The sequence below is a fragment of the Acanthopagrus latus genome, chromosome 6 (assembly GCF_904848185.1).
Source record: "Acanthopagrus latus isolate v.2019 chromosome 6, fAcaLat1.1, whole genome shotgun sequence".
NCBI lineage: Eukaryota > Metazoa > Chordata > Actinopteri > Spariformes > Sparidae > Acanthopagrus > Acanthopagrus latus.
The window spans coordinates 28,462,421-28,476,730 of record NC_051044.1 but is presented as its reverse complement, the minus strand read 5'-3'; the positions used below and the strand labels follow the sequence as shown (position 1 = coordinate 28,476,730).

The window sequence follows — 14,310 nt, the reverse complement described above, 5'->3', positions numbered from 1 at the left end:
AATGCGGTCAGGTGTGATCAACTCGTTTTCACCAGGGGATTTAACCGAACTAACCTGCTTAATACCTAACAAATGATGCCTGCCCTCATTTGTTAGAGAACACACAGCGTGATGAGAAGAAACAGGTCACTGCCTGCATTTGTAAACTAACTGCTGCTTGATCTGATGAAGGTGAATTTCACTCCTGTATTATCTGCTTACTTAAGCGCAAAGGTGATGAGATAAATCTGAAAGGATTACAACCCGTTTATGACGTGCAGTCGGCAATCATCACCCTGAATCCAACCTTTTTAAAAATCACGCATTTCTGCGATGTTGAAATATAATTTGAAAACACTGCACACAAGACAAACACGCAGTTTGTTACAAATTGAAAACCTGTATTTTGCAGACAATAAATAGTGCTTACAAAGGGATTTCTGTCTTTTCCACAGACAAGGTTTCTGTTTACACTGTTGATATGAAATACCGTCAACTGAATCAGTGAGACTCAGACACAGCTCGGGGATGTGACTACTGATACTGGAGTGGGACTGGTCGACTCGGTCACATGCACATTTCCCCCATGTGGCATCAAAAAGGACGTCGTTCAAAAGAGTCTGTTTAAAAAAAGAAGTCTCTGCTTGTCTATGGCGAACACATGACCTTGATTCTTCCTGCTCCTCGGACAAGGTGAAGTGAGGGTTAAGGTCATGTTCCTCTGAGCAGGAGTGGAGCTTGCAGCATGCGTCCCCGTCTAGAGACATAGCCTCCAAGGTTCGCTGGACACAAGTACCAGGACGCCCACTGACTGTGGGCCAGGGCGCTCGGAAGACTCTGTGCAAGGTCTTCACTGACAGAACCAGATATCAGCAACTCTTCACAGAAGAAACCTTGCTAAGGCCGGTGGAACCTGCAATGAGGGGAAAGAGGGGCAATTGTGAGGCAAAATATTCAGATACTAGCGCTTCATCAATCAAGAGGCCTATTATTAGCCCAGTGGACAGTGCTCTCTGTAGCAGCCAATGGCCTCCCCGCAAAAACGAGGTCTTGCGTAAGCACCACCCCAGCTAATTCAGGTTTGGTTTTTTTATAGCTACAGCCCGTCTTAACAAAAGCAAAACGTAAGCTAAATGTATGTGGACATTTATTATAGTGGCGAGGTGGTGCAAAAGGGTGCAACTTTCCCATCTCGAGGGGCCTGCTTGCAGCTAAATTTAAGCCCTACTCTGCAGGGTGTCCACTCACTGATGTGAAACTGTTGGATAATGCACCTTTGAGTTTTCGCTCAAAGTCACACTGACCCTCTCAGACATCATCTGCAAAGAGTGAAGCACAACAAAAAGAAACAAACAGGAGAATATAATATAGGCGCTCAGACTGACCTTGTCAGATGCTTGCTCGAGGAATGAACTTCCATCTCATTACTTTTGAACTCATTCAGCTCCTTCCGTATCGCTGCCTGCGGAACAAAAGTGACAAAGAGCGTAAACCCAGGTGTGTCCCCTCGTACTCCCATGCAGTTGCTCAGGTGGTGAAGCTCAAATGAGTTTGTTGTGAAAATGGAGAAACATCTGTTGTTGAGGGGCAGATTAGGTAAGCTTAACTGGCTTTAATGTCAAAGAAAAGGCGGCCTTGATGAACACTTTTCACATTTTCACACCCACAACAAATTTCTGCAGCGTTCACCGAGTAACATTTGAGACATTTTAAAGGATACGCACTCCAAAAAATGAAATTTCAGTCTCCCACCCACTTCAGACTGGGTGTGTGCTAATGCTTATAGCAGCTACACTGAAAATTTCTGATTAAAAAGTGTGTAAATAACATCAGTTTGGGATCTCAAAAATCATTCACTCAAATGATCCACTCGTATATGTTCATTTGTGGTTTGGCTTGAATATTCACTTAATGAGACGAGGAGCCTCCTCGCTGCTGCAGCTAGCAGTGCTGACAGTGAGACGGTGCTGACTGAAAAAGGACTAACAGCCTTCTGTAGCTTGTAAGTGTGTAACATCTCCTTAGCCCACCTTTGCAGGTCAAATTTAAGACGGTATAATACATTCTTTCCGAGATCTGCAGAAAACCCTCAAGAGAGGCTGACACAGGTCTATTTAATAAAGATGTCAGAATATGGCCACTGAATCAAATTCTTGCACCATCTGACTGTATAAAGAGGTCAGTGCTGAGATGATTTTCTTTAGCTACCTTGTCAGCAGCTGACAGTCTGGTCCATGGCTTGTCGGCCCGCCTGTCGTAGTCCTGAGCTTTGGCCACTTCCACATAGTCACTGAAGCGAATGAGGATCTTTCTGTCCCGCAGCTCGTCCACTGTCGGCCGCTGGTTCAGCTGGAGAGGAAACATATCTGTCAGCTCATCTGCTTATCAAAGCATTCAATCATCAGAGAGATAGCTGCTAGAAACTAAATATTAAATTCAGTGGCAGGTTGGGTATTAAGGTCTATTTTTTGGCTGCCTGACAATCCCCGTGAGGGCTGGCGTGTCGGCCAAATGTGGGATTAAACAGATGAAATTCGAGGAAATTGTCCAGATCGGTGCGGTCGCCTACCTTTCTGTTGAGCCGCTGTTTGATCTCCCTCCTCTCCTCCTGTTCTGTCTGGTCATTTCTTTCTGTTGACACAAAAAAAGACAAATATCGTTAACAAAAGTCTTTTTTTTTTCACTTTAATCAGGAATATCTAGCCTTTTTTGAGACGTTCAGTCACGGCACCAAGTGTCAGGAAAATACCCTGCCTCTGGTTTCTGTCAAGGATTGGTAAGTTGATGAAGTCTGTGATTAACAGAGCTAACATGTCTGATCCTCCTCACAGTCGATAGGACTAAATGAGCCAGTCTGCAACTGTGCTGAGGACAGGAAACATTGAGTGGCTAAACGCCGGAGCAGTGCTGAGTTAAAGAGTGAGACAAGGTCTGATGGGAGCGCTAATGTCACTCATCTTTATCAGAAACAACAGAAAGACAGATGGATGTCACCCCCTTTCGTTTTTTTTTTTTCTTCATAACTTTTTGAGCCTTTGGGAGGCTTAAAACGAGTTGGTAACCAACTGAGTTCTTTTGATGAGTTGCTTTTTGTTAGTGGTTTGGAGAGTGGAGGAATGAGTGCGGTGTCCTGGCTGCAGAGGGAGGTGCGTCTGGTTATAGAACACATCTCCCTGTGCTGAGAGAGACGGGGTCAGTGAAGAAACACACAGCTGCTCAGAGCTCACAGGTGGCCCGTCTCAACAGGGACCCGCTACAAATGTGGGACTTCATTCCTCGTGTGGCTGTTTTTATAATTGTTCTGCATTGTCGGGTCAGCTCGGCTAGATTTACACACTAGTTTCACGGATTGAAGTGCCTCAGTCAGACACCTTATTCATTTCTATTTGGCCTTTGTATGACTTTTTTGATAGGACAGCTTCAGAGATTGCAGGGTGGGTGTGGGGGGTGACACGCAGCAAACAGCCCCAGGCCAGGACTTGAACTCGCTGCAGCGAGGACAAGGCCTCGGTACATGGGACCTGTTCTACCAACTGAGCTAATCGGCCCCCCAGACACCTTATATTTCTGAATAAATCCGTGTCTTTGCTGCACAAGTCATTAAGGAAAAAATATTACTTTGACTCTGGGGATCTGTGGGCAGGGCTGTATCATTTAGTGTACAGTAATCTGTCCATTATTGAAAATGTGTGTGTGTGTGTGTGTGTGTGTGTGTGTGTCTGTGTAAAGTGGGGCTGCAAATAAGTGCATTGATAATCGAGCCGCTGATTGTTTTCTCAACTGGTTCATGATGTCAGAAACCACTTAAAAAATTCCACCCAAACCCAAAGGTCTTGTCTCAAATTAATTGAGGAAACCCACAGATAGTCTGTCTCATCTACAGTGATAAAAACAACAACAGAAGAATAAGGAAATCCTCACATCTGATGAGTGTGAAGCAGATGATTCTTCTGCTTTTTAACCTGTATAATGTCTTTGAGTGACGTGAGAAGTGCTATAAAATAAATGTATTATTCTTAATTAAATTAATTAAATACTAGCGTAATGACTGTTATTATTTCAACTATCAAAATATCTTTAAAAAATCCCCTGAATAATGAATAATTCAGTGATCAATCGTGATGATGAAATAGTGTGAAGCTCTTATTTTTAAATCCGCCCACATCAAACCAGTCTATTGTTGCTTTTTAAAAACTAAGGCCTGAAATATGAGGTTTATATATATATATATATGTATATGTATATATATATATGTATATGTATATATATATGTATATGTATATGTATATATATATGTATATATATATCTTATATGATTAACAGTCACAATGTTATGTTTTCTGTTTTTGTTTTTTTCAAATGAAAAGCATATTTGGTACATAAAACCCGCTGCACGTCCTACAGTCAGATGCATCTTAATCTCTGCGAAGTGGCACACACGGAATAGAGTGCCGGCTTATCATCAGAGATAATCCAAATCATTCCGCCATTATAGACCCGTGTCAATAGTTCAGCTACTCACGTTTTAAGATGTTCCGGCTCTCCAGCTCCTCCACGGCCGGCCTCTGGCTCAGTCTCCTGCGGAAAAACACTAAAATTACATTCTGGACCATCTTCCCTCCCACGCTGCTGGGGTGTCTCTCTTCCACCCCCCCCAGTCCGTTCAGTCTCTTCACTACTACTAGCACTTTGGATGCTTGAGCCGGTGCGCAGAGCGCCAAGATCCGCACATCCAAAACGCAAACACCGCGTCCCACCTCGAGTCCAAACAGCGGCTGCTCTTGGCTTTAGAACATTTAAGGCTCCACATCGGGAAGAAAGTCAGGCTGCGCGTTTAAAACCACGCGACAGAGCCAGTTTAGTCGGGAAGAAAAACCGAGGGAGGATTTCCCCGAAAAAAAAGAATCGAGTTTTAATTCTCCGGGGAGTGACGTGAAGTTTAGAAGAGCGGAGCGGCGGCGGGAGTCCCGGCGGGGTGGAGGATGCTGAGCGCTCTGAGCTGTAGGCTACTGTGAGGAGAGTGAGTGGTGCAGCACCGCCTTTAACCACATGCACACAACTACTGTGGAGGGGGGAGGAGGAGGAGGAGGAGGAAGAGGAGAGGAGGAGGAGCTGGGCTGAGGAGGACATTCCCCATGCGCGCGCGCGCGGACACACGCACACACACAATGCTGCAGCAGGGACCGTCAGCGTCATCAGAACAACACAGTGAGGTCTCACAGCCAGGCCTGTAGAGGAGCTCCTGATACTATCAACAGACTTTGAAGCACGTTCTGATGCTGTGTGAAAGATTTGACTGTTTGTTGTTTTGCGGATATCCCTGCTGAAAACAAACAAACAAACAAACAAACAAAAAGCACCAGCATAGACAGGCTGGTTTGGTGCTGGTTTTGGTGCTAGTCTATGCTGTTTTGTCAGCAGGGATGTCAACGGAGGGGAGCCTGCCTATGTTCCCACAGCCCTATGTTCCCACGTTTCTAAGATTTTTTAGGGTTAGGGTTAAGGCTAGCCTGAACATAACCCTTAATTTCAAGGGAAATGTAGGAACAGAAGACCTAATTTTGAAAATGTCCTAGAAATGTGGGAACATAGAGCCTAATTTTCAGTGAAAAAGGAAATTCTTAGAAATGTGATAACATGGGGCTGTGGGAACCCCGACCGGGGTTAGCATGCTAATCAGCTAGCCTCAGCCCTTCCTGTCACGCCTTCGTCCCTCAAAAGATGGTGTTGTTCCGTTTGAAATGGGAGGTTGGAATTTCAGAGTTCACAGTGGGCAATTCAACAGAAACACACCCTCAAGTTGGATTGCTGACTCAGAACGTCAGACGAAGTTCACCAACAACCACCTCTAGATCAACCGCCTCTAGATGGCAGCTTCACTAATCATAAGATGTAGAATCTCCTGTTTATCGAAACTTCTGTCTTACTTGTGTCTCTTAAATCCGTCTTACACACAGTACTGTCCAACTTCTATCTGTAGACACGTTGCTTTGGTGTTTTTATGCACGTACTGTGTGGGCTAACACGCTGTTATCAGCTGGTATTGCTACAAATGCACATTGTACTGGAACGCGCTCAACTCTGGTTTGATGGCACTCCCAGCTCTGCCATCCGCCTTCCAAGGTAAATGAAGCACACCAACAATACAACTGGCCAGGGCTTTACACAGTTTCTAACAGCAGCTAGTAGCTGCAAAGCGTATAATGAGCAGCAGTTGGTGGTTAGTCAGGTGATATGCTGCTCCGCATGTTTGGAGCGAACTTTGACAGGTGGCCCAGCTTTACACAGTGCACCTTTCATGTTCATAAAGCAAATGCACAGTGAACTGAATCATATAGTGACATGTTGTGGTAAACAGAATATGCATTATGAGATAATTAATACAACAAATACAAAATCTGTGTTCCTGAACAGCGGTAAAGCATGAGGTGATAATGATTCTCCACAACAGCTGGGCATCAGCAGGGAAAGTAGTCTAAATATTTAATGGCTGCCCTTCATTTTCAAAATAGGTGAGATATAATCCAGAGAACAGTTAACTGTCCTCACATTTGAGACCCTCAACCCTTCATGTTTCTGGCATTTTTGTTGCTTGATTCAGGACTCAAATGATTAGTTGATTACCATGACTCATTTATTAATCAACTAAGGCTTTCAGCAAGGACTATAACTTGTTACATGTCACATGCTGGAATATGTATTCATGCGTTAAATGTATGCAGCCTACATGTTTTAAAAGATAGGGAGGTTTGGCACACCCCAGATTAGTCCTCAGCATTCCACATCACCTGAATTTTAGGATTCCTCACATGACTTTCCAAGAAAAATCTCCTCCCTACCCCCAACACACTCTCTGCCACTAAATTTGCCACACAGCTGTCAAGACAGCACTGAAGAAACTTCTTATACAGCCTCATAGGAATCGTATTCAAACTCCATGTAATACAGAAAATAAAAAAACAGAAACTAGTGAGCTAGCCGTCTGATGCTAAAACTAACTTATCCAACTGTAAAAAAAAAAAAAAATAAATAAAAAAAAGTCTAAATTGATGAGCTGACATCTTGGTAATGCAGTTAGTTATTCTACATAATTTAATGAGGCAGTAGCTATTGCAATTCAATATTCAATTTGATGAAGACGAACCCCCTGCAAACTACTGCTAAAGCTAATTAGCTCTAGATCTCAGTACCTTCCATCACAGCTTTTGTTTCTAGTGTAATCAACAACAACAAAAAAATGTGTATATATATTTATTTATTTCAGCTCTGGACAGTAAAAAAGCTTATTTTAATAAAGAACAGTATGGACAGTTTTTAGTTATCATGTGTGTTATATAACAGTTTTTGGGTAAAATAATTAGCTCAAAAAGGCATGAAAGAGGTATTAAAACAATCCTATCTGCTCCCCAGTATGCCAGCCAGCCTAAAAAACTTTAAACTCTATTTTTCTCAACTCCTGCTGTTTGTTTTTGTAAGGCAGAATTAACCACAAGCTGGTAGACGACTAAAAAACCAAAACAAAACGGGTAGCTTTTATGGTCAGCCCCAACCACTTTCACATGCACTAATGTGCTGCTGATCACACTTTGAGTGCATAAAACCAGCCTTCCGTGAATACACAAAGGTTAAATAAAAATGGTGAGTCACGACTCACTTGAGAAAAAGGTGCGAGCTTGTAATAAAGTCCACTTTTATAATCAAGCAAAAAAAAAAAGGGTCAGACCACATTGTATTCACACTCTGTTAGGAGATGAAACTATGATTCACACACACAGCAGGGACGACGCACACTGGGCCGAGTGACCAGAAAATTAGATCAGATGTTGTTCTGACCAGCACAGGGGCTTGAAGTGCTGACCGGGACAGGGACATCTCATTTAGTGGGAACACAATGTCTTTTTTTATGAGCAGGACAAATCCCCCATCATCCAAACTATCGAGGTGAACACATAGTTTTGAAGTCTTTGTTCACAGCAGGGTAACATGGCATTTTCTTTAAATTGTCAAGATGATCCCTGAAGTACTTACCGTCCTCTGAAATTGCTCTTCCCAAGTCTAGTTAGAATAAATGTGACGGGGGTTTCGCCATTGATACATCTATGATTTCAATAAGCCTGACTGTATAATCTTTTAAAACTATAAAAACAACTCAAAGCCTGTTTTTTTATTCTCTTTTCTATGTATTTTAATGTACATCAATCATTTTTATCTGCATAGACCTTACAGACTGCAACACAGAAGAGTATCTGAAGTGCTGCATTGTTTATGTCTGTGTTTGTTAGCTTTGTGTTATTCCTTTTCACTACCTTTGTCTGAGATTAGCTACATTTCTTGGCACATGACCATATCGTGCAAAGCTGTGTAAAAGACCCGTGGGCGGTTTCTTTTAGGATGAAGGACGTGTTATGTTATTTCATTTTGCGGTGGTATACTGGGCATTTATCTTTAGGTAAATACAAGTACCGGGCCCAAACTGGTATTTGCAGATACTCAATATTTAAGGACTTTGATGGCCAAGAAAACTGGCCCACCAACTGCCCACGGGGGTACCTTTAATGGCAGGTCTGTCACAGATGGAGGAACTCTGATCCCTAGAGATGCTGGGCTGGTTTTCATCACAGCATGTTGTAATTCTGCTCTGATGATGTTATGAATAATTCTGCCAACAGACATAATACCCAATTTGCTTTTGACTTTAAATAGCTGAGCTCAGACTATGACAAAGACAAAAGCATGTAAAACCTCTTACAAGCTGCAACATTTTGTCCACAGCCCCGAACATGATGGCACCTAAAGTGCAGATCTAAAATAAGCCCTCATGCCCTGTGACTGCTTCAGCTGTAACTAGGACCACTGAGGGCTTACAAAACAGGACCACAGACCTGGCAGTAATGGAAGCTGAGGGAGAGTCGATGTGCTAAATGGAATGGAGCTATAGTGGGATGTGTGGTCTGCAGCGGAACACAGTTCAGGTCAATAGCATTAGCCTCAATTCAGAGAGTGAATCAAATCTGCTGCAGCCACTCTCTTTAACCCAAAAAAGGATGCACCGGATGTATTTTACATAAAAAAAAAATTTTTTTAAATGTGGAAAAAAGTGCTTTGGATTTAATGTAAAAACAAAACCCAAACACCAGAAAAGCCAAGGTGAGTCAGCCTGGTTCTATTTTACCAACAACAATCCTATTGGGCCTTTAGTCACAGCCTCCTGCAGCGATTCGCGCTTCACAAGTACTCACCCACTCTTCTTGGTCAGAGGTAAAAGTTCCTCGTTTGTTGGAGAACTCACCACCAGCATGTCAAAGAAATGAGCTGCCTGTAAGAGCAGGGGCTGATGGGAATGTCAGCCCATGAAAAGTGGAGGAGAATGGGATGAGTCAGGCACCACGGGCCGGGCGGCGGCCTGCTACTGCCCACTGAGGTGTGTCCTAATTCCTCGCTCCTTCCCCTCAGTGACAGAGCCCGAGGACAGCAGTGCCAAAGTCGGATGTGGAGTCTGAGTGAGCCCAGGACGGCCTGGGGGACGGGGGGCACAGGGGGGCAGTTAGGGGTAGTTGCCAGGAATAATTAAAGGAACCCTCTTCAATGGTAGCCTACTAGAAGCCTGGTGTTTACATAATTTGGTTGTGGTTCAGGACTTGTTGTCTCCCACTGTTACTAGGTCACATAAATATGAAAGACGGTGGTTATGAGGACGAGGCGTCTTGGATTTATACTGTATCTATATATCTCTTGTGGATATGAAGAGGCGCACACAAGAGCCATCCAGCTACCTTTTTAAACTCCCTCTGTTCAAAGGCTCGCTGCGCTATTGATGGTAGATGAATGGGACACATTCAAAGACTCAGACATGAAACCAAGGATCAATTCTGTATCTACCCAGTTGTTTGTCTCCAAGGCTTTGCCCTTTACCACAGGACCACAGATCAAGTGGGTAGATCATGTCTGGCTCTCAAACAACCTGCTGGGAGTACAGTGAGGGGGAGGAGGAGGCAACTTCAAATAGCACGTTCCCGCCTTGAATGTTAGAGGAAATAACCCTGTACTTTCACACTGAAGGAACTTCAGGTGACTCTGTAAGCTAAAGCACATATTCAGTTACCATCAATAAAAAAACAAGACTACTTTTCTGATTAGTCTACAGCCATGCTCGAAGCTCTGTGAGGCGATATTTAGGCAGTCTGAGGTAAATGTTATTGCCAGCATGCTAACATGCTCAAAATGACAATGAATCTCTGTGCCATACAGGTGCCAATCTATCTTGTGGACGTGCAATCCATCAAATAGATTATTCAGGTGGAATTAGAAGGGAAGTCAGATAACAAAAATCAGGAGGATTTATCCTCTGGGAAACAGGAATGTTTGTACAAACTTGCATTGAAATCCATACAGTAGGATCACCAAAATCATCAGGAATATTTCCCTGGGGACCATGAATGTCTACACCACGTTCTGCACCAATCTTTCATGTAGATGTTGACAAAATAATGTTAATTTGTAGCGATATTTCAGTCAAGACCAAAATCACGGACCATACAACCAGCTGATAAACGGATAGATGGACCAACAGACCAACACTGCCAAACATTCAATGTCTTGTACTTTCGAAGTACCCTTACTGTCCTGAAATGATTTAACATTGATTTCATAAAAAAAGTGGACACCCATTAGCCAGAATAGCAGATGTAACCTATTTAAAAATCCATTTCTGTTTGCATAATGAACAATCCAACAGTCAACTGCTAAGCCAGAATCAATGCTACAGATGGACAAAGGCCAGACTAGGAGAGAAAATGTACACTCTATGTACCCTGTATCTGTTTATTTAAAGCCTGAGATATGAGGCAGTGGGTGACAAACAGACAAAATTAGCAACTTATGTCATAGGTCACGCCTCTGATCTAACCCTTATTTGGCAAGAGGTCAAAAGGCGAGAAAAACAACCAGTGTTCAGTGAGTGGGTGCAGAGGCTTTGACACTTTTGACATTTCAATTAGAGGGTACTCAAAGCTAGATCCCGAGAAAAAAACGCCATTGTATAGCGCTAATTACTGCATGTGGGACAGGGGATGTTCTAGTGTTGACAACATGTAATTTGACGATTTTGCCTCTTGCCATATATGTGCAGGCTGTGTCATCCGGTGCTTACGTCTCTCCAACTGCTTCACAATATCTGCCAGCTCCAGTCCTGTAATTGGATTGATGCCTGGTTGTGATGCTGCTCACTATAAAAGGCACAAATAGACACTGGAAGAGGCACATCCTGCAAGAAATGTTCCTCGTGTGAAACCACAGTGACAAAAACTACAGACCGTCTTCATTAATTGAACCCCCAGCTGAATACAGACGTGTTCTCACATCAAGCACTAACATTCAGCAGTACCAAACAATGTTCTTTAAAAGGGACTTAATCATCTCACATTTGTAACCAAGGACACCAACCCCACTACGACAATCATTAGTGTAGTGCAGACACACACATTAAAATGATAAACATCTTGATGATAAAATAAATAGGGTGTGACTCGCGCACAAACACACCGATTTATATTTTAGCAGGCAGAAGATTCTCAGCAAGCTCAGCAACAACAGCTTTGTGATCATTGTCAGACCCGCCCCCCATCTATCAACCTGAATAACCGTCCAGACTTGCAGATGTAGACATATTGATGTTGCTATCTATTGGCAAAGAAAACAAGAGCTGCTGCAATTTCAGCAGTTGCACCACCTCCAGCTCCACCTCTGCAGTGTTCCTTTTTTTTTTTTTTTTTTGTTGCTGTTGAGTGTTTGTTTGAGGTTTTACTATTTCAAATCCATCTTGAATCCAACAAAATGATCTCATGGTACATGTAGATGCTTTTGAAAAATAGGTAAATTAATCTATTATTTATTTTGCTTTGTTAACATTTTTGGGTGTAACCTTCGGCAAAAAGAAAAAAGAATAATATTTTCCTAACAAATGAAAAAAAGGTATTCATAAGCAATAAAACCCACCATACCACCTGTCTGGTACCACTGTAGCTTATGATGGCTGAAGCGAGCTTTTGTCAGCAAACTGAAGACACATATTCTTGTATAACTGTGGTCATTATTAAGCAGACAAGCTTTAAGGTTATGATTCACTTGTCTTGTCATAGCAACAAATCACTTTATCTTGTTTTATAATGAAACTTGAACTGGTGCCCAGTACTGAGGCTTTGATTGGATTGCAAACAGAATTAAGTGATGTACGTCAGGGACCCATTGTTAGGACCTAAAATGGGTCCCTGTAAAAAACACTGTTCTCATAACAACAAAATGAGCTTCTTTTGTTTGGAACTGTGGCAGCATTTTGCTTCCGTAAAGGTTTCTGTCTCTAAACTAACCAAAGGGACAGATGACACTTGATGACACTCTCTTTCCAGGATGTATGCCCCAGTTAACAAAGCCCCTGACCCCCAGGTCGAACATGCGAGTGTTATATAAAAAGGAAAGAGAAAAGAAGTATAACACTGCTCCTCGCTTGTAGATGGGGATGGGATCAAATCATCCCCTGCCTCTCTGTCGCCTTTCCTGTTATATCTTTAGCCACCCTGTCTATCAAAAGCATAACCAGCTTTAAAAGAATAAAACAGAGGGGAAAAAAAACTACAAACTATACAGTGTATCTTCTTTAATTCAATTTAGTGGCTGAAGTAGGCCATGTCGTGGTTGCCTCAGTCATGACTCTGAGTGCTCAGCTCTGAAGAGCAGTCACTTCTGGAATTTGTGAAAGTGATCACTTGCCTTGCTAAGTTTTCTTACCCGCGGGAGGAGAAAAAAAAAAAAAACAGGGAGGGAAACCCGAGCAGAGAACGCATTAATATTTCATGCGGGGTGAAAGGGAATTATGAAACTGAAAATATTCTCTGCACGGCAGCCACCATCTGACAGCCTCGGTTGCCTGGAAACTGCTATTGTGTTGAGCAGCGTTCACAGGAATATGATTTTAAAGGACAGTGAATGAAAATGGATTAAAGATTATGTTAGGAAAGCGTTCTTTTGAAGTCAGCGATATGATCAATACAGCCCCCGCATCCTTTAGTTTCTGACACTTTTACTTCTTTCTCGTCTTTGTGGAGCACTCAGAGAGAAAAATCCGTCTCAGCACATACAATTATTCTCACTCAATCTAACGGAAGCATTGGGATTTCTAAATGCTAATATTACCATCTTGCAGTCAGCTGCTGTGTGGCCCGTTCCTATTTATAGCTGTCTGAGACAGCAGCTGAGGTTCGTTGGTCCGTCCTGCTTCACACAGTGAGCTGTGGTGTCAGCAGAAATTGGTCTATGTGCCACAAATATCCAATTATTGGTTCCTCCATGGCTCAGCGGACTGTGGCAAATACTGAGTATGCTCCTGTCATCATGCGTGTCTCCCTTCCTCCACGTTTCTCTTCCTTTACCTGTGCTCCTTCTATTCACTTGGCAGAGAGAATTAAACGTGTTTGTGGGGTTACACCTTAATAGGCGCGGCCAAGGAGATTTCTTCCCGCGCAACATTTAGCTATCAGCAAATTTGAATTGCAAAGAGTTGTAGTAGAAAATGATATGTATAGCTGTAGCAATCATATCTAAGTCTGGTTCATGAATTAATAAACAGGATTTTCATAATCTTATGTCAGTCAGCAGCCGCACATAGCTTACATTGATAACTTCACGCTTTACGTCTAGACTGAACCTGACAGTTCAGACAAGCTAATTGGGTTAAACCCTTTTCACCGATGATCCCACCAACACTGCTGGATTCACTTATTTCTATTAAATAGAGTTTTGTTATTAAACCTTTGGATTCTGGCATAGGTTTCCTGGACGTTACATCCCCGACTTCCCATCAGCATGGGGCTGAGCGGATAATGACTTTTCATTTTTGGACAAACTGTTCCTTTAAGCTTGTGTTAACCACAGAACTTATTTCAGGCATCTAAAAAAAATAAACACTCGGTCACCTCCTCGGCAATCACATGACAGGTCGAAGGTAACAAACAATGGATTCAAAAAGTCACCCTTCTAAAAATAGAAGCACACGTTTCTCTTGGGAATTCAGGACAATGATGCTTTAAAGATTTTTTACGAAGTCATCAGACCCATGACCACTCCTCTCTCACAACTCTGGAGATCAGGCGGCTGCAGTAAATCTCAGCAGTGCTTTAAGAGAAGGTCTTTCTCAGTGTCGTTTTTATGTAACCGTGTCCTCAGCTGAGTGCACAGGCTGAGGGTGCCTGCATGAAGGCATGTAACACAGGACAAAGATTGGAGATGTGGATGATTGCAGCAAACCATGTCCGGCTCTCTCCACAAGAGCGCCGCAGG

At 42.8% G+C, this 14,310-nt stretch overlaps 1 protein-coding gene across 2 annotated transcripts in view; it reads right to left on the bottom strand.

The window, feature by feature from the left end:
• Positions 1 to 359: 359 nt before the first annotated feature.
• Positions 360 to 14,310, bottom strand: part of phactr3b (phosphatase and actin regulator 3b) — a 52,053-nt gene continuing 38,102 nt past the window's right edge. For both annotated transcript variants that reach the window (XM_037101788.1, XM_037101789.1), the window contains exons 9-13: positions 4,502 to 4,557; positions 2,549 to 2,610; positions 2,188 to 2,328; positions 1,365 to 1,441; positions 360 to 892 (exon numbers count right to left, since the gene is read on the bottom strand). In XM_037101788.1, the coding sequence (XP_036957683.1) occupies positions 877 to 892; positions 1,365 to 1,441; positions 2,188 to 2,328; positions 2,549 to 2,610; positions 4,502 to 4,557 (352 nt within the window). In that variant the 3' untranslated portion in view covers positions 360 to 876. The remainder of the gene's footprint in view (positions 893 to 1,364; positions 1,442 to 2,187; positions 2,329 to 2,548; positions 2,611 to 4,501; positions 4,558 to 14,310) is intronic.